At 40.2% G+C, this 26651-nt stretch overlaps 1 protein-coding gene and 1 long non-coding RNA gene across 3 annotated transcripts in view; both read right to left on the bottom strand.

Annotated features, from left to right (window-relative positions):
• PAN3 (poly(A) specific ribonuclease subunit PAN3) overlaps positions 1-26651 on the bottom strand; it is a 59628-nt gene that overhangs the window by 10929 nt on the left and 22048 nt on the right. The window contains exons 5-13 of one of the 2 annotated variants that reach the window (XM_081004094.1): positions 20962-21123; positions 13779-13929; positions 10072-10319; positions 7621-7725; positions 5836-5893; positions 4593-4754; positions 4183-4299; positions 3988-4089; positions 303-468 (exon numbers count right to left, since the gene is read on the bottom strand). In XM_081004094.1, the coding sequence (XP_080860220.1) occupies positions 303-468; positions 3988-4089; positions 4183-4299; positions 4593-4754; positions 5836-5893; positions 7621-7725; positions 10072-10319; positions 13779-13929; positions 20962-21123 (1271 nt within the window). The remainder of the gene's footprint in view (positions 1-302; positions 469-3987; positions 4090-4182; positions 4300-4592; positions 4755-5835; positions 5894-7620; positions 7726-10071; positions 10320-13778; positions 13930-20961; positions 21124-26651) is intronic. The other variant, XM_081004095.1, reaches the window with a different exon arrangement.
• LOC308476581 lies at positions 16833-18176 on the bottom strand. The gene is made up of 2 exons (XR_013985977.1): positions 17563-18176; positions 16833-17454 (listed from the first exon to the last, which is right to left on the bottom strand). It is a non-coding gene; the product is annotated as an uncharacterized lncRNA (long non-coding RNA).

Raw genomic sequence — 26651 nt, 5'->3', positions numbered from 1 at the left:
TACTTTCAGGAAGGGGCAAGGACAGCGAGAAAAAACCAGCTACAACCAGACAAGACTTATCCAGTATTTTAAAATGAATGTAAAATCACCTAGCACGATAGCCTCTGGCTTTGTTCAACTGAACTTTGGCAGGTTTTGTGGCTACAGTTTTCACAAACTAGGGGAATAGCACCGTTTCTATTTTCTCGCTCCAAAACAAGCTTGCCCTTGGGGAGAAGCTCTGCATCTATGTTCCTAAAATTTAGCTGGCTTCACCACCTTGGATTATCAACAATGCAATGGTAAAACGTGTTTCATGTTACCTTGTTTTTCCAGTTACCAGAATCTTGGTGGGGTCCATTACCCGACAGGCCAATCCTGCTGTATGAATGGTCCGCAATGCAGAGCTGAGCTGCACAATGTAGGCCCAAATCAGGGATTCTGGCAACAACCCCGCATGTTGCCGTGGCAAAGGTCCATCATGCTGACCTATCAGAAGAATGGGAAATGAATGAAATCTACAACTTTCAGCTGTGTAAGTGTTTGGATAATGAATACAAAAGTTCTTTCAAAATGCTAGTTAATTAAAATCATTATCTGCTTTATTTCAAAGCAACTGGCAATTGTAAGAACAACCCACCCAACCCAATTACAACTGCCGTTTTGTTTTACTTTTAATTGTACTAAAAGTAAGACAGACTGTATAAAGGTGGAATTTTATTGTGCAGCTACAATCCCTTAGTGTATCATAATTAATTTTTGGTACTGGCTGCCACAAGATGTTGCACCGTCCACCAGCTTAAGCAGCTTTAAAGGTGGATTATGCATTTGTTTACCCATAAATTGCTATTAGCAAAGATGGCTTAGCAGAATATTAATGTCTGAGGCAGTGTGCCACTGAGCACCAGTTGCTGGATGGCAGCAAAGGGGCAGCATTACTGGCACCATGCCCTGCTTGTGACCTTATCACAAGCATTTCTAGTTATATATTATGTCAGACTGGATTAGATGGGCTACTGGCCTGACAGCGAGCAGGGCTCTCCAAATGTACCAAGCAAGCAAAGAAGCAAACATACACTGCCAAAGCCCTTATTCATACTACATCAGAATCAATGTTGTTTCTTTATTTCCATATAAAAACAAAAAAGGTATCCAAGTTAATGAACCCAAATCCCATCGCATGTTTAAAACATATGCTCAAATGCACAAGCAACAAATACTATGACTCATTAGATTTGGAACGCTCCACATTTTTCGTCCTAAGGTTTTGTTTCAGGACTGACGTTTGACAGTAACCCTTTAAGAACCTTTCAATGAATCAAGCACTTTGCTGAGCAAATATTGTACTTCTGGCAATATACTACAGCTATTATCTTTCAAAAACTCCGCATCTTTTTCAAAGATAGCCAAGCAGGTTAATACGACGTGAGTTCTGAAGAAAAGGAATGGTGTTTGGGTGTGTTTGTTAACGCCAGAACTGTGAATAATGAAGCCCAAATACAATGTAGATCTGAGTTGTGATTCAAAGGCATGTATCATGCACATTGCCCTCAAGAGGAATTCCACTCAAAGATCACTTCCCACAAATAGCTCTTTAGTACCCCAGGTTTGAAGAGCAGCTTTGGTGTTTGGTACCAGAGCAGTTTAGCTACTTTGCAGTGCAAACATACCATTTGCCATGACCTTTCTCCTGCAACTACCCCCCTGAAGTGCACTTTAACTGCAGGGAGTATCCCTCCCCTTTAGTTTGCCATACTTGTGTGAGGGTCTTCAAACAATTATAATCTAACCGACCTTGGTGGGTCACACAGATGTGCATACAAATGCCTCTTGAGTACATTCAGAAATACAGCATTTCCGGAATAAACTTTCTACTTTTAGCCTGACAAAAGTGAAGATCTTTACACAAGCAATACTGAATGAGGAAATACTTTTAGTAACTACAAAACACAGCAATTTAGGAAACACACACTGCTGCCTTCAATCTGCTGTGGATTTGTGGAAAACTGGTTCAGTCCGTTGTGTGAAATCAATAGTACATCTAGAAACTGGTTAAAAAATGGATTTTGTTTCTTTCAGTAAGCCTGATCACATTAAATGTTTGCTTTCAATTCTGCATCTCCCCCCTGCCTCCACTCTAGTGGTTTGGGTTTTTGTTCCGGTTTGAAGATAAGCAACTTCCTGCTCAAACCAACAGGGGCTGCCACATTCAAGGGATGTTAACCGGGGCACCAGTAGCCCCTGGTTCACAGGTGTTCAGTGCAGAAATAAACCGAACCTGTTATGCCTTCATTCATTTGTCAGAAAACTTTAATATACCACATCCTAGACAATAAAATTCTGGATGGTGTTAACAAATGACAAGGCAAAAAAAAGACTAACCACATGGTGACAGCAGAATACAATGTGGAAAAACCACCATGTAACCACAATTCTCTTCCTTTAACTGTCAAATACCAGTTTTACTAACAAGTGATGAAGCTGTTTAAAGCACAATGTACTAAGAGACCCTATCTTAATACGAAGCCTTGTGCTGCCAAATGCAAATTAAAGGAAATGAGAAACATACAACAAAACCCTGTTTCTACACACACACACACACACACACACACACACACACACACAGTTATGTTCCGTAAGTTTTGCCCTTTGTACAAATGCTTCTTTTTAAAAAACCACACCACCAATACAAATGGCTAACCTGACCCAACAACCTAGGACCCCCCCCCCCAAAAAAAACCCAAGCCACACTGCAATCAACTGAACTCAACCCACCAAGCTCCAAAGGGTTGGGAGAAACTCAGATCAGATTTATGGGGTGAATGGAAAAAGAAGAGGGAAGAGAACTTTCACTGTACAGTCAAAAGTCCTTAGGGTGAAAAAATGAATACATTGAATACCTTAGTCTTCATGGGAATTCTTACTGTGAATTCTAGTTTGTGGATTGGGATGGAGGACGTTCCTCTGATAGGGAATGACAGCTCTCTCTGGTGATGACAGGTGGGGTCCTAGAAAGTCTTTTGCCTCCTATCTGGTGGGAGGGCCACCCCACTCATCAGGCCAACCCAGTCTGTGGTTGGGAATGACTGGGTCTGGCTTGCTCTCCTCGGAGGCTTGCCAGTGTGGTGTAGTGGTTAAGAGCAGTGGACTCGTAATCTGGTGAACCGGGTTTGCGTCCCCGCTCCTCCACATGCAGCTGCTGGGTGACCTTGGGCTAGTCACACTTCTCTGAAGTCTCTCAGCCTCACTCACCTCACAGAGTGTTTGTTGTGGAGGAGGAAGGGAAAGGAGAACGTTAGCTGCTTTGAGACTCCTTAGGGTAGTGTTAAAGCGGGATATCAAATCAACTCCTCCTCCTCCTCCTCCTCCTCCTCCTCCTCCTCCTCCTCTTCTTCTTCTTCTTCTTCTTCTTCTTCTTCTTCTTCTTCTTCTTCTTCTTCTTCTTCCTGGCTTGTTTGCTGGCCTTCTTTTTGCCTTAAATCTGAGAATCTTCTTTTAGCATGTCTGAACTGCCTCTCATTCCCCTTTGTTTCCTCTTGCCCCCTAGCAACGTGGGGGTTTCAGTGCAAGATACCTCCCTCCCCCCGTCTTTTTGTCAGTGCAGGCTTTCCCCTTTGGGTTGTTTTCTCTCCCCTTTCCTTTAGATTTTTTGCTGTAAAGGAAAAGAGGTGACTCCCATTTGGAGGCTAAATGCTTTCTAGGACCCTGCTTGTCATCACTAGAGAGGGGTGCCATACCCTAAGAGAGTAATGTCCTCCAACCTGATCCAGCAAACTATATTACCTACAGGAATAGAGTATTACACTGAAAGCCCAATGTGAATGCAGCATCAAAACCAGTTTGCAATAACCAGCACAACTGCCATGTATACATTATGTTCTGAACACTTCAAGAAGCCTAAATTGCAGCAAAGCTATGTACAATGCAAAGTTACAATAATTCAACTGTAGTTCCCTAATTTTTGTCCACTGGAAAAACAAAAACATAGATCTCATTTGCTGGCCTTACCCCACTTCCTTTTTGTGAAATAGGCATCAGCACTAGGATCATTGAAGTGTCTGCTCATCATAGTCTCTCCTCCAGCGTGGAAGTCATAGGCAAACACAAGAGCTTTTCAAAAAAAGTCCGAGGTGAGAATTAGCTATGCAATTGATGCAAGTCTTCCAATACGATTGGCTAACATCTCAAAAATAAGAAACTTACAATGTTCTCCAAATGCTTTAGTGGTGAATACTTCTCGCAATGTGACAATGTTTGAGTGTTGGATTTTTTTCCACATGTCAACCAGCACCATGCACTTTGTGTTAACAAGACGAAAACCTGAGAAAGAAAATCTTTCACATTTCAAAGATTTTTGACTATTTTAATGTCGCTTGCACATTTATTCTAAAGTACTAGAGTGCGAGCAAAAGACACAACCCCAAAAACACACATCTGATCATAGTCTCCTTTATGGCTTATTAGCCATACCCAATTCCATTCCATTATTTAAAAGGAACAATTTGATTTTAAATCCAGTTTGAGGTTTATTGACAAAGAAACACAAATGTTTTAAGGCTTAAGTACTGGTAGAACTGAATTTTTAAAATATGAGAACTTGTAATTTCCCTCACCATGTATCCTCCGAAGGCAATATGGCAGATCATCTTTGCTATTTACAGCTTTGTAGCATGATGTTATATACCCAAAGTTGCTTGTTTTCTGTATCCGATTGGGTGGTGGCAGTGGCTCCAAAGGGAAAAGGCTGTGGTAGCTGTCAACTTCTGTTGGGACAGCTAAACCAGTTTACGGAAATACATTAGACACTACTTAAAATTATGAAGAAAAGAGTTATTATAGACAAAGCAATTCAATGACAAGACAAGACAAGACAAAACACACACACACACACACACACACACACACAGGTTTAGAAGACTGTAACAAAGCTCTGACAACAAACTTTGATGCAAATCCTATACAACTTTTACCACAACACGCAGGTTTGCTTTGGAAAATTCAGAAATCTCCAATACTGAAGAAAAGCGTGTTCAGTATTTGCACTAAGATATTCACATATTTTATAGATGGGGTAGGAAAGAGTGTGTAAACCTGAAGGGTAAACTCTACTAGAAGATACTTATGGGAGTTTTAATTTTACATTACCAGTTTAAGGCAAGCTTTTCTTCCTGACTTGAACACATTGTAGACTTTGATGCACTGAATGGGAAAATCGGAGACCTGACAGAGCCTTATGCACAGAGACATTGTTAAATTTGTCTTGGGAGCACCCTGATGAGATTCAGTATAGCAGTTCACATCTAAATCAAGTGCAGTAACTGGCACTCATTAAGAACCGAAGACGTTTTTATTCAGACAGGCCACCCCAAAGGAGTGATCCCAGCCATGTCTGCAGCAGACCTCGTTTCATACGTTATTATTATGTCATTTTGCAAAACTTTTTGTTATATATCACTTTGAATTTCAAATATGATGCATTTTGTTTTTTGAAGAAGAAAAACAAATAAACAAAAGACAGAAGAGATCCACTGAAGCACGAGAGATTTTGTACAGTACTTATTTTCACAGACTGTGTCATCCACATAACAAACATTTCCTCAGGGTTGCATTATACAAATTATTTAAAGAAATAAATAAATAAAGTTTGGATTGTGCACTACTGAATAAATACATTGAAAAGGAGCTTGAAAGAACCTAATACAGAGACTCCACTGGATTATATTCAATCCTGCATTCAGAATGGCTTTGCTTTAATATGCAAATTGATTATTCATATATCTAACTGCGGTAGCAAACACAGCAAGCAAAAGACCGGCTTAAAAATGCAATTTAAATTCAGGATCTTTAGTTACTTACCAGGCATATCTGCTTGATCTATCTGAGCCATTGTAATTAAGTGTCTGTTGATCAGCTCCTATAGGAATACATTTTGGCAGTCTTACCAATAAGGACATGAAATTCTAGTTTGCTGTTTCTTATATGCTGCTTCGGTTAATCACAAAACCATAGAAACAGACCTGAAAAAGGACTTGGACTATCAGAACCCCCTTATAGAAGCAGAATCCCTAACTAAAGCTACCCTTGTCTAAGGACATGGCTGGAAGCAACCCTTAAGAGACCCTATAGTCACTCAGTCAGTTCATCTACTGAACCCGCCTGAACCAGCCCCATCGAATTGTTTGTCAAACCTGATCTTCAGGTAACTCCACCACAGACCTCTGCATCCTGGGGAATCTGAACCAAGGTTCTGCTATTCTTTCATTGTAGAATGGTATTTCTAAAGCCTAGCCAAGACTGCAGTTCAAGTTTTATTTCTTGTCCCCCATATATACATTGCCAGTCTCTATCCTTCTCAGGGCAACCATCATTTCATCTGAACACTAATGAAGCTACTCTCAATCTACTCTGCTCAATGGCAGACATTAACAACTCCTATCTTCTATCACACTGCAATCAGGAGTGGCTTTGAATTCATGATAAATGATGAAGAATTGCATCCAGGAAAGTGAGTGTGCGGCTGGGGGAAGGACAGAACTCTGTTTATGAAATTTCTGTTCTGACCTTCCTCCCAAAGGAGCCCAGGCTGACCTGTTCTCCATCAGACTTCTAATGAGTAAAAAGCAGGCTAGTAAACTATGTACTGAACATGGTAATCCAAAGGTCTCAACAAATCAGAATACAGCACAGAGTACAGAAGTCGCCTTTTATATCCCTCGTGATTATTTTGCAAGGCCATATAGTGATGCTTAGGCAAACTTTGTTTTAAACTAAGGTTAAGGCCCTTTTCCGTATTGTTACTTGACTGACCCACATTTCTTTGGCAGCAATCTGTTTCTAGTAAAGAAGAGACTTGCATTTGTCCCTATTAAGTTTCTACTTTTTGCTGAAAATGTTTCCAATTTACTGAGATGATTTTGAGTTCTAATTCGGTCTCGCCAGATGGAGTCTGATATGACAGAAAGTGCTTTAAATTTGCAGTGAGGCAGGCAAGACAAATTGCAATGCTGCAGGAAGAGCCCTAAGGTTTCAAACTATCACAGCAAGAACAGACACACTTGGCAGCCCACTCCAAAAAGCAGATATGGAAAAGGTGAAGAGGCAGTGGGTTAAGTTTCTTTAATAAGGCATTTTCCATGGCATGGATGGCTTTGAAAAAGTCACCTTGTAGCAAAGATACCATCAGCCCCAGCCAGCATGACCAGCAGACAGGGATGATAGGGGTTGTATTCCAACAATATCTGAGAGACAGTAAGCCAACCCTGCTTCAAATTGATTCATCATCTGTTCTGCCAATACTGGGTGTGTAGGAAATCTTTAAAAAGTTAGGCCTGCTGCTAACAAGAATAACTTTTGCACAGACTTCTGCCATGGTGTGGTTGGCAAAGGTAAGATGTAAAAGGTATTTTTACTCCCAAGCAAGTGTGCATAAGATTGCAGCCAAAGAGGACACATATCCCAAACACCATCAATTCTGTTTTTATATACCTATTTTACCTGCTAACTTAAATCTCATTAATTTCCCCAGGAAAGAAGTTCTTTTTTTATGATACAGCATTGCAGATAACTTTGGGCAAGTGGAAGGTGGCAGAGAAATTTTGTGGTGGAAGGAAATCTGTTAGGATTTTACTAGAAAGAACTTACCTGTCTGAGTTCATCTGCCATGAAGAAGGAAGGTGCATTTGCTTTTGGCTGCATGTAAGCAACATGAGGCGCAGTTGGAGGATAAATGTGGTAATTTGGGAACACCTATTGAAGATAAAATTTGGAACAGACAGTTTTTAGGATTTGAAAAGTTATGAGATCTTTTAAAAGCCCTCTGAAGTGGTTCCACAGAAGCCATATCAGAAAAAGGATGAGCACACTTAGGGGTGCATACTTATGGTTGCGGCTGCAAAGTCATTAGCATTTGAATTAATTACTTTCAAAATCCAAACTTGAAATTCTGGGAGAAAAATAAGTTTGTATGGAAAGTGTGCAAAATATTAGTACAGGGTCAGCATAAGGAATAAGAATCTGGTTAGGTAATAAGGGCTACATAAAATGCACACCCCAAGCCTGCACATGTCCTATAACCATCCTCAAAAGCCTTTCTCAGAGTGCCCCTGGCTTAGGGAGATAAGGCAGGTGGCAGCTTGGGAGTCTTCAGTGGTAGCACCACCCCATTCATGGAGGAGCATGGTGCTGAAACTGATTGGTACCAAGCCCAGGCTTTAATCCTTCATTGAATTTTAGTTTAAACTGATACTTACTCAACTTTTTGTGTTATATTTTTTGAAATTAATTTTTTTAAGCTGATGCTGTTATTGTTCATTAATTCTTTTAAGTCTCACTAGCCTAGATTCTCAGAGCTGAACAGTGGGGTAACATAGATAGATAGATAGATAGATAGAGTGGTGCCTCGCAAGACGAAATTAATCCGTTCCGCGAGTGTCTTCGTCTAGCGGTTTTTTCGTCTTGCGAAGCAACCCTATTAGCGGCTTAGCGCTATTAGCGGTTTAGCGGCTATTAAAGGCTTATCGGCTTAGCTGCTAAAAGGCTATTAGCTGCTTAGCGGCTTAGAAAAAGGGGGGGGGGGAGCGGAAAAAAATCTCAAGACTCGCAAGACATTTTCGTCTTGCGAAGCAAGCCCATAGGGAAATTCGTCCTGCGAAGCAACTCAAAAACGGAAAACCCTTTCGTCTAGCGGGTTTTCCGTCTTGCGAGGCATTCGTCTTGTGGGGCACCACTGTAGATAGATAGATAGACAGACAGACTATAAAGACTAACAGAGTGGGTGGCGGAATAGGTTGTATTTATCTTATACTTAAGAAAGTATCTAACATTCTAATGAAAGCATCATGGTGGCAAACTACCCAAGTCATGCACAAAGTTTGCCAAACACTGCTGTTACCTGGCCTAAGGGCTCAAGATACAACAGATTCTGCCATGTCAGAGAGCATGTCTGGTTTTCTTAGGGGGCAATGGCCTTAAAATAAAAAGCCAACAAAGCTGCGCATACAATCTCACATAGAAGGAATCTCTGATGCCACCTAGTCTAGGCTCCTAGATTTCTAGAGAACATGGAACTGCCTTCTGCAGAATCTGATCATTGGTCTTTCTGGTCTAGTAGTGCCTACTCCAGTAGGCAACAAGGTCTCAGCCAGAGATCTTTCCCTGGCTACCAGAAAGAGTTTAAATGAAGATGTAAGGAACAGAACCTAGAACATTGCGTATGCAAAAGCATGTGATCGACAGCAGACCTATGGCTCTCCCCATACTGCTCTTTAATCAGTTTATCATGAAAGGAAGGAGATTCAACAAGTCTCAGACTCACGTACTCTTCTACTACACAGATGAAAGCGTTTGGAAGCTTTCATTTCTGTTTCTGGAGTTTTTCATATCATTCAAACTAAGCTTTGTATGAAAAAAGCCAATTTCAAACCATAATTATTGACCAGTTTAGGGTTTGGATAGAATGCTAAATGAAAGTTAATTGAAATAGGAAGCTTCCACTCTTACTTGCAGCCATACTTGTGGAGGAAAGGAAAGGACTTAAGTCCAAGGCTCATGTAGGTTCATTCCCATCATGATAAACCATGGTTTATTCTGACCACCTCTCCCCATATGAACTGCCCTGGACCCTGAGATCATCATCCGAGCCCTTCTCTGTACCATGCTCTCTCCGGGGGGGGGGGGGGGGGCTAATCCGATACCTTCATTACAAATATTTAGGTGCCAGGCCAAAATATTCCTTTGCTGACAGGCCTTTGGCTAATTAAATGGTCTATGGCCTCATGAACTATTGGGTGCAGGTTGTTTAGTTTGTTGGTATGTTATGTATTTCTGTGTGTTTATACTGTAAACTGCCCTGTGGTTTTATTATTTACTTGTTAATAATATAATATTCTGAGATAAAGGGCAGTATATAAATTATTTCTCCAACTGTGTGCAAATAGGAAAGCTTTGCAAGACAGAAAAGGAAGCCACAGTGGCAGTCAACAGGAACAGCCAAGATGCAAATCAAGCTTGGAAATGTGGTAATTACTATATGGAATACCAGCATTAATTTATGGATTATAACAAATACCTTCATAAATAAAACGGAATTCTCACCATTCCAGTTACAGGTGCTGGAGTTGTGTCAGTATAGAAATAGGTTGTGCCACCCACAGTTTCCTTCTGAATCACCTGGCCAGCAGCTGGCGGCTGGGAGACAGCATTAGTAACTGGCGTAGAGGCACTAGTAGGCACCATGTAATTTGCTGGGTTTGGTGTATGACTTCTTCGTCTAGGAGCAGGAGACGTGTGAGGAGTAATTTTAGGGGAATGAAGGGGAGAAGATCCTGCTGACAATGACATTCCTTATGAAAATAAAAGGAAAAAAGAAGACTTGCAGTGAAAAGGCATTTGCAGCCATAACAGACTCCAAGGCTTGGGGTGGGGGGTATATTTCCTTGCAGATAAAAACAGACTTGGGACAGCTGGACAAGGTGTTTTAAAACTTCCCAGTTTACATGTGAGATTCAAATGAAATGGTTAGCTACAAAGATACCAACTTTTGCCCAAAGGGTGAGAAAAGCAACAGCAAATATTTGCAACATTTTCAAGCTATTCAATTACAACTCCATCTAATTGTGCCACTTTGCTATGGCAGACAAAAGCGCCAGGTACTGCCACAGTACTCTTTAAACCAAGGATGGGGAACTTCCGATTGGTGGGCCAAAATTGGCTTGTCAGGCCAATTACTCCAAACCACATCCACCCACCGGACAGCTGATGGATGGGAGGAGATGGTTTATTCCTCCTACATTAGCTGTATGGCCTATTCCCAAGCAAGGAACAGGATCATGCAGCCAAAACAGCAGGATTTAATCCCTGCTCATCACTGATGAGCAGTGATAAAAGCCCTTTGTAAAAGGACTATTTGGAGTAACTTGCACTTTGTCTTTAAGAAGAGCCAGTGACAGAAGGGTAAGGGAGAAGAGTCTGCTCTACTTCTCCACTGCAATCACCTGCCCGCTTGCTTAAACCACCCTGATGTGAAAGGAGGGCAATACTGCTTGGTCCAGGCATACAAGAGAGCAACCTGCAGGGAGCTCTCTAATGTAACGCCCCCCTTTGCTAAGCATGATCCCCTCCACCCAATGGTGCATTGGCTGATGTATTGAGGGGGGATCCTGCTTGGTCTGGGTACATGAGGTTTACCTGCAGGCAACTATCATGTCCCCTAACCTGCTCATTTTGACTGTGCATGTAGCAGACAGCAAGGCGCTGCTAAAGGAAAGGTTTTTCCTGCAAAAGGAAGGAAGAAGCCTTCACTTTCACAGCCTTGTTGCCTGCTTTGAAATCCTGGGACTTCAAAGCACCAAATTCCCTGGTATCAGTTGACTGACACCTGTCAAATTTGCCCTGCAAGGCAGATCCTTATAAGAATCTGGCCCATGTGGCTAAAAACATTCCCCATGCCTTATTTAAACCAAACTAGAATCATCTGAAAGGAAAATACTGAGGTCTGTGCCATATAATTTGTAACGATTTATATAGACACCTACACAGAATATATATATTTTTTTGAAAACCACCACCAGGTTGCAATGATTACGCAAACTAACCATACTATACTCAGTGTCAAGACAAATTTATTAACTAGGTACTACTTACTCAGCACTGAAACAAAATATGATGTGCAATCTATTATTTATTTATTTATACATACATACATACATACATACATACATACTATAAAACTACAATGTTTCCTGTGACTATGATTATGGATGTTAAGTGTTTTTTCCAAACTTAAATAAAAACAAACTGTAGGATTCAAAGCACCATGTGTGCTATTCATAGAAGCTTCTCAGCCCCTTTCTTAAAGCAGTATGAGGCATCAGGTGCTGCCCCAGAAAGGAGGGGGCACACAGGAAAAGCCATAGCTCACTGCTAAAGAAAAACCTTGGTATGAACAAGATCCAGGTTTAAGATCCATGACATTTCTGGGCAGAAAGGCTTTGGAAAAATCCTAGGCATCATCCTGGAGAGAAACTGCCAGAGTTGACAGCATTGGACTATGCAGATAAATGGACTTCATTTAAGGCAGATTCGTATTTTCAAGGTAACTACTTATGATAAAACTCTGAGGCTTAATTTTCCTCCTCAATTATTTCCCATCATGCAAGACAGGCTAAGGTTGCTTCCCTAAGATGGGTCTGACAATAGACCTCTTTTTAAAATAAATGTCGCTGATTGCCCCAAACTTGAAAGTGAAACTAGTTTTTGTCTGCACTAGAGAATAAGGCAGCTGCTTTGCAGCATGAAAAACGAAGATGCTATTTCCATGGTACATGGAGTTAAGAGCTATGCTATCTAGAGAACTTGTTTGCATACTGCACATTGCAAATATAAACCTGTTTAGCCACCTCCACCCACTTCCCCAAACCTGGGTACTGAAAACTCTGAGGTAGCTAAAGTTTCTGCAGTCATGTATGTGACCTACAGCCACGATCATATGGAAACAAATTATTTTATTTATTAGATTTACATACCGCCCTTCGTCAAAAGATCTCAGGGTGGTTCACAAGATAACAAAGGGTGGAATTCAAAGTTGAGATATGGCCAGCATTAACATCTGTGCAAGCATCTCAGTTTGTCCGATGGAAACAATCTCCCCTCCCCTGAGAGTTTTTCCAACCAACCCGCCCCCCACGCCATATATTTTTTGGGGGAGGGGGAAGGGGAGCAAGGGACAAGTTAAGAAAGTCATGTGCAAGTGCAAGTGATTGTGGGGATCTTCCACTTAAAGGGCTTGTTAAACGACTCCTTCCCAACGATATTATCTAACAAGATATAGCAGATGAAACTGACAATTAGAAAATTAATGTACCTAGTACTACTTTGAAAGCAACTCTGCCCCCAAAGCCAGGTTATTCCATGTTAACAGGTGGTCCCATAACCTTAGATTCTTCTTGCTCACTTACTATTCTCTTCACATTATTGCTTTAACAATGTGTGATGTTTCATTTGTCAATCTTTTATAGAGGGCGGCGTCCTGCTTCCCGCACACTCGGTTCACTGCTCTTCTCCATCGTTTTTACTTAGAAGTTCCTTCCTTCCTTCCAACAGCCCTGAATGCATATAATCTAGTCCAGGGGTTGTCATCCTGGTCCCTACCGCCCACTAGTGGGTGTTTCAGGATTCTAGGTGGGCGGTAGGGGGTTCTATGGCACAAGCTGAATCCTCCTTCCATCGAGCACTGGTGGGCAGTAAGGAAATTTTACCATCAAGGAAGATGCACTAGTGGGCTGTTGGTATAAAAATGTTGACTACCCTGATCTAGTCTTTCTGGTTTATAGGCTTTAAACATGTTCACATATTATCTTTGCTGGGAACTATTCATAGGCTTTGGAGGTGAGGTGGGGAGTTGTCCTTTGCCTGGTAGGTCGGTGTTTTTATACCTCCAAGATAATCTTGTACTTCCATTTTTCAGATAAAATGTTAATGATAGTTCTAAATATTCTGAAAATGAATTTAGTTAAGAGAGACCCCTTAAATAACGGTTGCAAACAAAGATTACAAGCTCCTTCTAAAACTTGGTAATGCTAAGATGCTGCAGGAAACCTTGACGGCTGCAAGAATTACACTTAAGGTGCTGAAATGTGCAAAGTGCAGGTACAAAACTGATAGCAAACGCCTGAAGATGGCACGGCTGCTATGTAAGACTTTAAATAAATAGAGCTTAGGAAGAGTCGGTTCCTAGATGGAATAAGCTTCCCTAGTGCTACTGTGATTCATAAGCTAGTGTAAATAAATTACTCTAAGCTTACCTGGAGCTAGCCCAGCGTTTGCAGGACCTCCCATGGAAGGATGAGAGAACAAGGCTTGAGAGAAGGCAGATATATTTGACTGTGACATATTACTGAGTCGGGAGGTTGATCCTCCTTTAGGAATAAACTCGCTTGCCGCGGGATTTGGTGTCTGTTTAAAAAAAAATTAAAACAGAGTATGTGTTAAGTGTGAAAATAGATTTGTTTACTGAATAAATTAGTGGGTTTAAAGTTAAGAACGCAAACATGTTTAGTAGGTTATTAAAAAATAACAGACATAGTAGGCCAGGACCCAAAGAACTACAACTACCGGTAATTCCAAAAGTTGAATGGGGTTTTTAGAACTGTTCCCACCCCCCACCTGACAATTCTCAGCATACTGCATGGCAAACCTTTCAAAACCATATAGAGTTTGTAATAAGACACGGCTTTCTGTGGCCCAAAGAAAAGAATTGTACATTTTATGAGCTAGGTACAGCTCCCTTGACTGGAGATATGCAGTTCCTTGAATCCTGGTCATAGGAAACCTACTTGAAATTCTGTTTCCATACAACTTCCTTCATAATCTACAAGTTTGCATTACACACTGCTCAGCTAAATTTTGAGGCAAGGAAACTGGGAATACTATGAGTTTATAAGTGGAATTAGAAATATCAATTATGCTAATAATGGCCAGCTCTTAGAGCAATGAATTATGCTTAAGAGGAACTAGATTGTAAGCAGCTCTCAGGAAAGCTTCCTATTTTAAGTTACAAAAACTACTTTATTGGCGAAGTCATTTTAATCTCTGTTCCACATGTTTGTTTTTAAAGATGTTCATTTCCCCTTAATTCTAAGGATTTTCTACATTACAAACTTTTAAACAAGCTGAAGTTGTGTTTGGGAAATTTTAATTCAAAACCTGATGCTGTCAGAAAGCTAACTGGGACAAATGACAATTTCTCAGTAGAACAATCCTTGCAAGGTTGTTGAGAAGTTAAACACTGTTCTGGGCAACTTGGACCAAAGGCAGAATACAAATTAACAAGCAAACTAAATGTAGAGCATTATCACAACAGTGGGGAACCTTAAGCCCCCTAAGTGTACCTGCCAGGCCTCCCAATTTGGCCCACATCCACCTGTCCCATCACCTGACATCATATTCAAAAAACACCAAATTACAACCAGAAAGGAAGAATCCAGAGCACATTTAGATGGTGCTCCTGATTCTTCCTTTGCTTCCGCAGCTTCAGTTCAAGGCATGGCTACAAAAGAAGAAAGGAAGTATCAGAAATGCATTTAGAACACACCTCTGATTCTTCCTTTGAAGTTGAATCACCTGAAGACACCAGGTGACTGACAGGTAGGCAGCCCTACCCATCCATCAAAGCAGCCCACAAAGAGTGGGGGAATTCTGGATCCAGCCCACTGGCCAGAACCAATTCCCCTCTCCTATATTAGCATACAGCAGAGAAGTGGCAAATTCTTCACTTACATTTTTGACTTTGCCCTCATGTTTTTGGAGTGGAGGGATAAACTCTGCATTGATATTAATTAGTGCTATCATCCAATTAAAGACATCTTGGTTGATCATACACCTATTAAATCAATTCAGTATTCAGAACATGTAGATGCTGCCTTTCTGTTAAATATGACAAACAGGTCTGCTTACACAAGAGAAAAACCACAATAAATCCATCACAACAGGACAAACTTGTTTAAGCCACCGGGAGAAACAGTTCCCTTAAGGCATGTAGATATAAAATCTGCATATGTTTTCATGGTCATAAAGTAATTCTGAAGAAATCACACGATTTTTAAATGATGCGTACACATTTCATAGCAAGCATCACTTCAGAACAGGCACTTCCTCCTGTGAAAGCAGAAAGCGGCAGTGCCTCTTCTATCCAGTGCCTGGAATTAGTAAAGCAAAAGAAAGAATCACATGACAGATGCAGGCCAATAAACAGAAGTTCTAGGTTTAGGTGGTTCACCTGAGCAAAGAGACCTGTTCTGGGTGGGCTGCACTCCCCCTAAAGGACTATGTTCCTGGTCTGTGTGTACTCCTGGATTCAGCTTTGTCTGTGGTAAAGAGTGCCTTCCGTCAGCGCCTAAGATGGCCTGGACAGAGTTATCTTTAAAAAACCTGCTGCCTGATAAATTTAGGGTATCCTTTGACCCTATCAACCAACTAAGCACCACACTGCCAACATTAAACTGTCAAAAAAGTTCGATGGGCCACTGGTTGTTCTACTGGGCTATGTAAAAGATACAATACTACCAGATGTCAGAGAAATGATAATAGATCTATTAATCACAGTATGGTTAGTCATTAGTTAGCTAACAAAAGCTTAGCATAATTAGAGTCAGAGAGGGGAAACAGTAAAATGACCAAGATATAGCTAAATTGAGCATTTTTATTCATTAGCAGAATAATAAAGTTTAAAATTCACTTCACCCCTACTTGTGCTTGAGTGTATTTTAAATCTGGTGATTGTGCTCATGGATCTGTCTTACCCAATGTACTTATGTCATTTAGTATTTACTCTTTCCATTCGTGTTAAATGAGCGCTATCACAATTTTTCTTTTTGATTTTTTTATATATGGTTTTTAGGTTGGTGTGATAATTCTTCAATAAAGGGGGAGAGATAACCCTGCTGGGATACCAGATAGTCTGCCAAAGATACACATGAAAGTGGTGGGAGGAAATTCAAGGTGGTTGTATTACAGCTAATGTTAAGGTCAGCCTTCACTTCCAAGGCAATTTTCCGAAGGAGAAAAAAGAGTTCTAGGTAGGAGACTTGGCTTCTAAGACAAAAGCAGTATTCATAAACAAGGGTTTTGTTCATAAACAAGATTTCATTTTAGTTTGATCAGGTTAATTAATTAGTGAATATCTTCTCTGGTTTTTTATAAATTAAAAAATCGGCAAGTTGGCTGTTGATTCAATCAAGAACAAATATTTTGTTCACTATCTCTTTGATTCAAATGAATGCATAGGTCCTCATTTTACATCTTTATACCATTAATAAAATCTCAAGTACAGGATATAAATAGGACAGTTAACACAAGCATTTAAAGTCCAAATTGCCAATTTTATTTTTACTTATTTAGCAGAATATATATGCAGTGGAAGACAGGAGTGCCTGGCGTGCTCTGGTCCATGGGGTCGCGAAGAGTCGGACACAACTAAACAACTAAACAACAACATATGCAGCTTAATGAAAAATATAAAGCTAAGTTGTTCACACAGTATAAAAATGCTGATTAGCCAACTGTCTTCACACATGTTAAAAATTACACTACTCCCATTTCCTTTTTCCACATTGAATCATAAAATTGCAGAGTTGGAAGGGACCCTGAGGGAATCTCAACAAATACCTGAATATATTCTACATAAATCAATGTATGCACCTATCACAGCAATAAACATTCTCCCTCTTCCTTAAAACAGACATGTACACATTTTCTTCAAAGCAGACAGACATTGTTTCTCCCCTTTCTGCCAGAACTCAGGCACAAAACCTTTCCCCACAACGTAGGTTTTCTCAGACAAGCACTATGATCCTCAGGCTCTGCTTCTATTGTCAGGTCTATTACTAGCATGCTCCTCCCACAACACACAGCCTTAAGGCAAGCATCTTCTGTATCTTCTTAAGGTACAACATTCTCATCCTCACTGAAGATGGGCTGCAGCTGGACCAGGGAAGAGGGAGAGATACCAAATTAACAGATAACATGTTGTAGCTGGTTGCAAGTGGTTACACAGAAATCATGTGTAAGAGTCTTTTACTGTCTACAGACCTTGGGTTCTTCATTCATGGTCTAGAAGAATAAATTCAAATTGCTTTTCTAGAATTGCATTTACTGTTTAAGGAAGCAACAAAAGGGAAAAACTCAAAGCTGTAACTGTTCAGGAACAAACTAGTACATTCACAAATTCCAACTAAGGGTCACAACATACTTCTTTAGATGGAAGAGTAAACAATATACCAAACAAGGGCCAAATCTGTCATCATGTACACACCTGAATGCTTAATTGAAATGAGACTCTAAAATACAGGAAAAAACTGAAATATCCTGGAAGTGTTTTTCTGAATTTCTCAAGATTCAGCAAAGAATGTTACGGTGCCTTGAAGGTCAAGAAACTGTGGCATCATAACAGACTAACACAACTACATTCTGGAATCTGCTTGGTCCTTTTTAACTTTAGTACATGTTAGGTTTATACTAACAAATTATTTAAATTTACAGAGCAGCAAGAAACCATGTGTCTTATTACAAACTCTGCTTGATCAATACCTAGTTAATGGCACATGCATGACCTTTTTTAATGACCTTATGAAACACCAAGTCATGGTCCTTTCTAGAATAGTTTATATTGAGAAGAGATCAACATGGATAGTTAAAAAACTCAAAACACAGATCATGACTTTTATGTCTTGTTTACAGAATAAGGCCAAAATGTATTATAACAAACATCATAAACATCAGCTTTGCCACCTCACTAAGATTCTCAGAATCCCAGTATAAGGCTAATTCCAGTATCAGAATCCTCGGGAGGGTTACAGACTGGCCACAAATCAACCACCTCTACAATATAGTGCAATTAATTAGAAGTACGACAATTAAAAGAGCTCAGTAGCATGAGATAGTGGGCTGGATTCTCATCCACTGGCTGCAGATCTTGCAATCCACACAATGTACACACACCCTTTCCTGCCTCATTTGTGCTGCAGATAAGGAGAATGGAGGTGAACATGAGGGAGAGGCCGGGCAAGTTAGGCCACCTAGTGTAGTCTAAATGGCTGTAAGAGCCATATCAGCTTGAGATTCTCCTAAGTCAAATCATTTTTGCATTGGGGGGACTTTTATCCCCACTTCTGTACTGAAACAGCACTGCTGCTATGCTGATGCTGAAGCCTGGTCCTTTGGCAATGGCACTGGGTTCTAACAATGAGACCCTACATCTTTGTTTTACAAGCTGCAATGGAAACATGTTAAGGGACCAACATGTATAAAACAGAGATTTGCAGAATGTACATGCCAAATCTACAATTACTGCAGATGTTGCTGCAAGTGGTGTATTATACCACAACACAGCAATTTAATGCTGCAAATTCCATTAAATCATACATGATGTGCAAGAACTGAAGTACAACATCCATACAAACAAGGCAAACGTGCTTAGTTTATGTACATCAATCTGGCTCTTTTCAATATTCATAAACCTAGCAACTAAAAACAGTTGTGACATTCTCTCAGGCAAACTTACTCTTTTTGGGGGGCGCGGGGAGCACACAACGTTGAGCTCTTCGGTGGAACAGAGAAGTAAAATTTCCATGATTTCCATAAAAGCAGCAGATAACGTGGTGTTCATATATTAAAATAACCAAGGTTGCAATCTGTGTGTGTGTGTATATAGTTACAGATGGGTAGCCGTGTTGGTCTGCCATAGTCGAAGTAAAAAATTCTTTCCTGTAGCACCTTAAAGACCAACTAAGTTAGTTCTTGGTATAAGCTTTCGCGTGCATGCACACTTCTTCAGATACACTGAAACAGAAGTTACCAGATCCTTCTATATATTGAGAAGGTGGGGAGGGGTATTACTTAGAAGGGTGGTGGGAATCGGAGATTGGCAGATAGCTGAGATGAGCCTGTTGACGACTCTTAACGACTGTAATAGGTCTTACAGGAAAAGGCAAGGGGTAATACCCCTCCCCACCTTCTCAATATATAGAAGGATCTGGTAACTTCTGTTTCAGTGTATCTGAAGAAGTGTGCATGCACACGAAAGCTTATACCAAGAACTAACTTAGTTGGTCTTTAAGGTGCTACAGGAAAGAATTTTTTACTTCGACTGTGTGTATATAGGTGTGTGTGTGTGCACACACGCAGTGAGAAACACAGGTTGCTAGACGGGGGGGGGGGGGACAATGCAAACTTGAAGAGGCCACATTTTTCTACAAAACCTTTCAGTTCGGCAACCTACTTAGCATGTACCCTTTGCACATGCATTGTGACTTCTCTATATAATGTACAGTATGGAATGCTGCAAACCATTCTTCCTTCTTGGATACTCAAGTTCAACCACTGACAAACACCACCACCACCACAACAGCAACACTAAATTAATCAGCTTGAGTTCATTCTCTCTCTCTCTCTCTTTGTATGACTTTTCCGATGTGAAACCAAAGACACACTTAACTTCAAATCACAGTTTAACTGAAATCAGGTCATTCTAACTCTAAGATCAGCCAAAGCAAACACTGGGTAAGTCAAGTCCTAAAGGGGAAAACATCCTCTGTAACGCCTCTGACTTGTGCAACAATATAGCCTACAAGCTACATTAACTACCTGGCACTACACAAGAAAACTATTAGTATGATTTATACAAAGAACAGTAAAAATGCTATTGTTCCCATGTACAGCGGAAGCAAACAAGAGTTGTAAGAAAGGGGGGAGGTAATTCACTGGGTGACCATTCTTCCCAGTCTCATGCTAATTCTGTGAACTACTCTTGTCTCAGTCTGTTTTTATCTTAGAGGTTGAGTGTGCCTCTCTATTCCACTGGAACAAGTACCCATCTAGAGCCTCAACACAACATATAGCAATAATGCCCTTTGAAAGTCCCTAGGGTGCTAATCACAGGGCAGAAAGTGCCAGACATCTATTCCTACTCACAGTAGCGTCAAAGATAACCAAAGGCAATTTAAGTCACTAGATGTTGAGTGAGTTTCTTCTGTGGGCTAGGATAAGGAGTACAAATAAGATAACATAGTTTTGCACTACGATTGCTCTCTGAAACATCTGTGGTTCTCCAGATGTTGATGGACTCTCAACTTTTCACAGCCCCAGCCAGCACAGCCTATGTTTAGCGATAACAGGAGCTGCAGTCTAGCAACATCTGGAGGGTCTAAATACTGTTCAAATTATTTCAGCTATTTCAAAGAAAATAAGTTTCAACTTCTAAGGTGTTTTCTTAAAATAGATTACTCTTGCCACCCAAACTAGATGATACAGAACATTAGTTGAGAAGTGTGTAGTTTATTAGATAGTCACTTTTGTTGTCATTTGTACATTTGACCTGTGAAGATTTCGGCCAAATTTCTGCCCATTGTATGTATCTAACTTCAGCATTTTTTGAAAAAATAAAAATAGTAGCCAAAATTAATTAAAGTGACTAGAAAAAAGTAATTTTACCTGTAAATTGTTTTCTGTGACTCTGTTCCACCAAACCATATTGATGGGTACTCCTGTTTTACACCTGTCAGCCAAGCAGCCAATAGTGTTCTTTGATTTTCTTGCCTTTGATCCCACCGGAACTATTCTCTCCTCCAGCATCCCCAGTCGATACTTCCTTGGCTATGGAAAAGAAGGAAAAAAACCAGGGCACTCCCAACATCCCTTAGTCTGAAACTCAAACTAGAACTAGATGAGAACATATATTTGGTTTGATTGGTGGAATAGGAAACAATTTGCAAGTAAAATTTCTGACTCTGGTCATTTGACTTGCAGTGGCTTGGAAAAGGAAGTTGAGAGGAGTCAACAAGCCAAAATAGTTTGGAGTGGATTCCAGTTGGTGCCCTTGCACTTAACTGAGGAACTTTTGATCCTGCAGACAGATACCCCTACTAATGTAAAAGAAAGGGAGGCATTCCCCCCCCCCCGCAGCACCCATAAAACATCAGTGCCAGAGAGATGGGGGAAACACTCCAGAACAGGGTGGCATGGGGAGCAGTAGGAAGACAATATCACTTTCCCTCCACTTCCCAATTGGGGACACCAATTAGATTCCACCTTGACTCGCAGTGCAATCCTGTGCATATTTACTCAGAAATACCGTAAGTCCCACGGAATTTAATAGGACTCACTCCCAGGAAAATCCAATAGGATTGCAGAACAAGCTGGCTTGTACAGTTTGGTCCTAATATTTCTGACATTTCATTAGAAAAGTCACATCTATATCACTTCAAATAAACTAAGACTTGTTTGAAATATGTAGTGCCAGGTCAAACCAAAAGCTTTGCCTACTACATACCTCCAACCAGGATACTAAATTCTTACACCTGAATTTATGAACAGATTCCAGAGGACAGAAAGGACTGGGTTTGGAAATAATGGGTTGTAAATGAACAAATATAGGCAGAGTAAGTCCACTGAAATCAGTAGATTTGACTAACTTAAGCCCAGTAAATTCAGTGGGTCTACTCTGAGTAAGATTTCATTAAATACAATCCAACTGTTCAAAAGAGAAACCTTGGAAGTTCTGGCATAAATGTCTCAAAAGGAGATAGACAGACAATTTTTCCTTGAAATGTTGTCCATGTCAAGTTAACATATTTAGTCGCAAAGAGTTGGTCACAAAGAAAGGCATATAATCTCTTATTACAACTGTTTTTACTGGTACACACAGGTGATAATGAAATACTTTTAATTTTAAGCTTTGAAGGTGTACATTCAAACCCCAGACATGTTTATAAAATTAAGGTATCATCTTGCCTATCAAAGTAAATATGAAGTAATAAAAGTAATTCCAAGAACAGTGATTACTCAACAATTCAGAAACACACACACACAATACGCTCTCAAAGGTTTACTATGAAATGCAACTATCCTTATTTACAAGCTGTATCCTTGCTGACAGTGAAGAAAGCCCTGCTGAGTTTTCAGACAGTATAAAATTATGAACTCTGAGCTGTATATAATAAGCAAGCACTTACTTAATGACCCATAAACTCATGTCACTAGAGAAGCTTCCTGCTCATCAAAATAAGTATTCAGTAAGCTACAACAGAAGTCAGACATTGGGTTAAAGCTCGCCCTAAGGTGCAGTGCCTACTACTACAGTGGTGCCTCGCAAGACGAAAAGAATCCGTTCCGTGAGTCTCTTCGTCTTGCGGGTTTTTTCGTCTTGCGAAGCAAGCCCATTAGCGGTTTAGCGGCTTAGCGCTACAGTATTAGCGGCTTAGCGGATCAGCTGATAAGCGGCTTAGCGATCAGCTGTTAAGCGGCTTAAGGATCAGCTGATAAGCGGCTTAACGATCAGCTGTTAAGTGGCTTAGCCGATCAGCTGATAAGTGGTTTAGCGGCTTGGGAAGGGGGGGGGGGGAGGAAAAAAACCCCGCAGGAACTCGCAAGACATTTTCGTCTTGCGAAGCAAGCACATAGGAAATTCGTTTTGCGAAGCACCTCCAAAACGGAAAACCCTTTTGTCTAGCAGGTTTTCCGCCTTGCGAGGCATTCGTCTTGCGGGGCACCACTGTAAATGCAGCAATAAAGTTTTCTAGCAGATAACTTTTAAGAAATTGAAGCTGAACAGCTGGTTTACTGTCCATTGCTCAGTTAAGTGGCTCATCAAGAAAATTAGCTGGATATAGATGTACTGCTTGCTCCTCCAGTATATATTCCATTCCATTCAAAATACCCATGGAAAATTCTTGTCTCACAATTATTCTAAACCAGGGGTGTCTTCCCCACACACTCCAATGAAGTTGGAGTACAACTACCCATACAAAATACTTGCAATGTAGTTATCCTAGGATGGACCCATGATAAAATTACTTCTCATTATTTTTTTACAGGAACAGATTGGAAGCAGACCTTAGCTTACGCTCCTCATTGAAGACATATTAATTCCAAAACAGATCTCATGGATGCTTGAATCCAATATCTACTTGTTTAGTTCACCTCTCCCCACACAGAGAATCACAGAATTGTAGAGTTGGAAAAGACGCCAAGGGTCATCTAGTCCAATGCCCTGTAATGCAGCAAACTCAACTAAAGCATCCATGGTAGATGGCCATCTAATCTCTGCATGAACAACCCATTGTAAAATCTCAGAAGTGTGCTGCACAAAGTTCAGTATCTACAAAGATAATTAAAGAACCATCAAGAGGTAAGAACATTACCCAGAGCAAAAAGATATGAAATTGTTTTCTGAATATTTAAATAAGGTCAGAAGACAACATCCACAGGAATATTAAACTAATAATGAAATTTCATCCAACTTGTTCTAAATGGGGTTTTTTTCCCAGAACACTGAAATCACCATTGCTTATATGACAAACGTGTGCATATGAAGCATGTCGACTGAAACAGTTCATTTTCAAAAAACAGAAGATATTTCGTGCAAATAAAACAGGTGAACGCCAAAAGAAATCGTCTCTACATTTGTCAAGCTAAACTTCAGGCTTAAAGAACATGACTAAATTGGACAAGAAACCATGCCTTTCTACATTAACAATACCTAATGTATGTGTCCAACTAGTTTTATGCAGATCTTGATGAGAGTTTAGATTACCAGCTATGCAAGCACTTAAGCAGCAATTCAGATCTCCTGAAGATTTTTTTCCATAAAGCCAACTCTGTTCAAAGCAAGGACTCAATTATATATGTCTCTTCCAAGGCTCAATCAATTTTTAGTCAGTAGTGGCTGGAGAAGAACTGCCCAACTCATTCCCTGCTACTTATTTTTCAGCTCAAAATCACTCACAGCATCCAGAGCTGCATAATCATCCGAAAAGGGAAACACACCCTGGAGGGCAATTTTGATCTGAAAAACAGGAAAATGAGTGGATGTGGTAGCTCATGCCTCCCCCTTGCAATATCTGGATACATTTATTACTCAACCAAGAACAATAGCCTAACCTGATTAAATGTAGATTTGGCAAGATTGAGACTGGGAACTGAGTGTCCAGTTGCATGGATCTTTTCATATTACGGTCACCTGTTTCTTGGTTTTGTCCCAACAGTGACTAATGGTTTTAGAAACAGATAAAATGAGAAACTGGATTTGCCTTGGGTTTGGCAATTTCAGCATAGTTCATATTTATTCAGTAACAAGTATGTATCAATGCAAGATGGGGAAATTTTCAACTAGCAATAATTATGCCTTGGATTAACCTCATTGGCTATGACTAAGCTGGAAGCCCAAAAACTGTGGAAAAACCAATACTCAGCTTAAACTGGATAAAGTGATAACATGGCCCAATTTAGCAACCTTCGTAGTTAATGACTAAACAACCAACAACAGCACTGGATAAGTAGTGCTAATATTGTGACCTGGTTCTCACAAGAAATAGGTGATAGGCTAAAATATGCCTGGTCTTGCCACTTCAGACTGCATGTGAGGGGTTGACATGACTGAACACATTTCCAAAAACAGTCCTACATGCTTTTGCCAAGGGGGGATAGAACTCTAACATATTCTGGGGTACAATCGGCATATATACAATTGAAAAGAGGAAGCAGTAAAACACCAACGTGAAAAAGGGGAAACATGCTGATCAACTCTTAAGTTACTAATCCATGCTATGGTGTTATGCTGCTCAGCATTTGGCAATATGAGACACTGGAGTGGGGGCGATTCACTCAAGAGTTGCAAAACCTGGAACGGTTTTAGCTATCACTGTCTTATGTCTTATACAGCTATGGCCCCAATGTTTGAGAATAATTGAAAATGTGAAGATAAATATTAGAAGTCAGAGAAAGGAGTTAAATTCTGGTGGATTTTTAAGCATAGAGTTAAATTTTAACTCTTAGGCTACGCCACATATTTCATTTTAAGTGATGGAACGATAGATTAGAGTTGCCTCTCTCAACATTCTTTAAAAGACCACGTTTTAAAAATGTTGAGACACAAATTGCAAAGTCAAAAATGCAAATTCAATTTCACAACACATCCTTAGTGACCAGTATTTCCTCCATCTGCAACGTAACTGAAGACGTAACAGGTTGAACAACCAAAATCCTGGATTTTGTTATGCTGCACCTAGAAAACTCAATGAAGCTATAATGCATACCAGTCATTAGCAATAATTAAAAGGATGGGAATGGCTACAATATAATGTCCTTTTTTCTTGTGTGTGTATCCTGCATCAGACTTAAGCACAATTTGTAGCTACTTTTGTACCAAAACTGAGCATGCTTACCACTAATCTGGCTGTACATGAGCGAGACAGAAGGAACTAGCAGACAAATAGCACAATCCTGTGACCCAATCCCTCAATCATGAGTAAAGGCGCACAGGCAGCTGAAGCCATTAACTAAGAAACTTGAATGCCATCCTTCCACAAAAACTTTGGCTGCTGTGAAACAGCAGACCAGAAAGACAACTTAAAGTAACTTCAATATTCCTTCTGCTTGAAACTTGTAGACACTAGTCTCAAACTACAAAGATAACCAGAAAAGCAGAATGTTATTGCAGTGATGTTTTAAATCTCAAATAGCCCTTTTAAAATAAAAATAAAAATGTATTTTTGCCTCTTTTATAGCACCGACCCACCACTACTCCTACTATAAAGAATGCTAATTCCATCACTGTAGGCTTTATTTGCCCAGGTTTTAGGACACAAGAGATTCAAGCAAAATCATCCATCCAAAATGTTTCCACAAGGAAAGAAGATGGTTTTTACAGAAAAGCTCCTCAGATCTGTAAAAAAAATTCAGGCCTTCCGAACCACAACAGTGCACCCTAATTGCTCAGAACAGCAAATTTCTCCTACAAAATTAAAACAAGAGTGTAACAGAACAAAAACTGCAATGCACTTAACACTTGAGTCTGCTATATGCACCACAGAGGGGCTTAACAATCAAAACTTCCTATATTCTACTGGCTTAAATGTAAGTGCACAACATTAACAGGTAGCTAATTACAGCACCGGATTTAGGGTGGTACGTGCAGCTCTTCTACACAGGAAAGCCGAGCCAGGAGGACGCAAAACTATGACATACTGCACTTTAGAGGATGTGCAGAACGGAAGCCAAGATGGGGGAGGGCATCAAATTATGTCCTCACTTATGGTGCCATATTACCAAAGTCCACCCCTGCTAATTATCCCCGTTGTTTCAGTGGCAGCAGATCTTAGTATAACATTCTGACAGTTAACTGT

This window comes from Podarcis pityusensis, assembly GCF_964106645.2.
Source record: "Podarcis pityusensis genome assembly, chromosome: 4".
NCBI classification, from domain to species: Eukaryota; Metazoa; Chordata; class Lepidosauria; order Squamata; family Lacertidae; genus Podarcis; species Podarcis pityusensis.
This window is presented reverse-complemented; position numbering and strand designations above follow the sequence as displayed.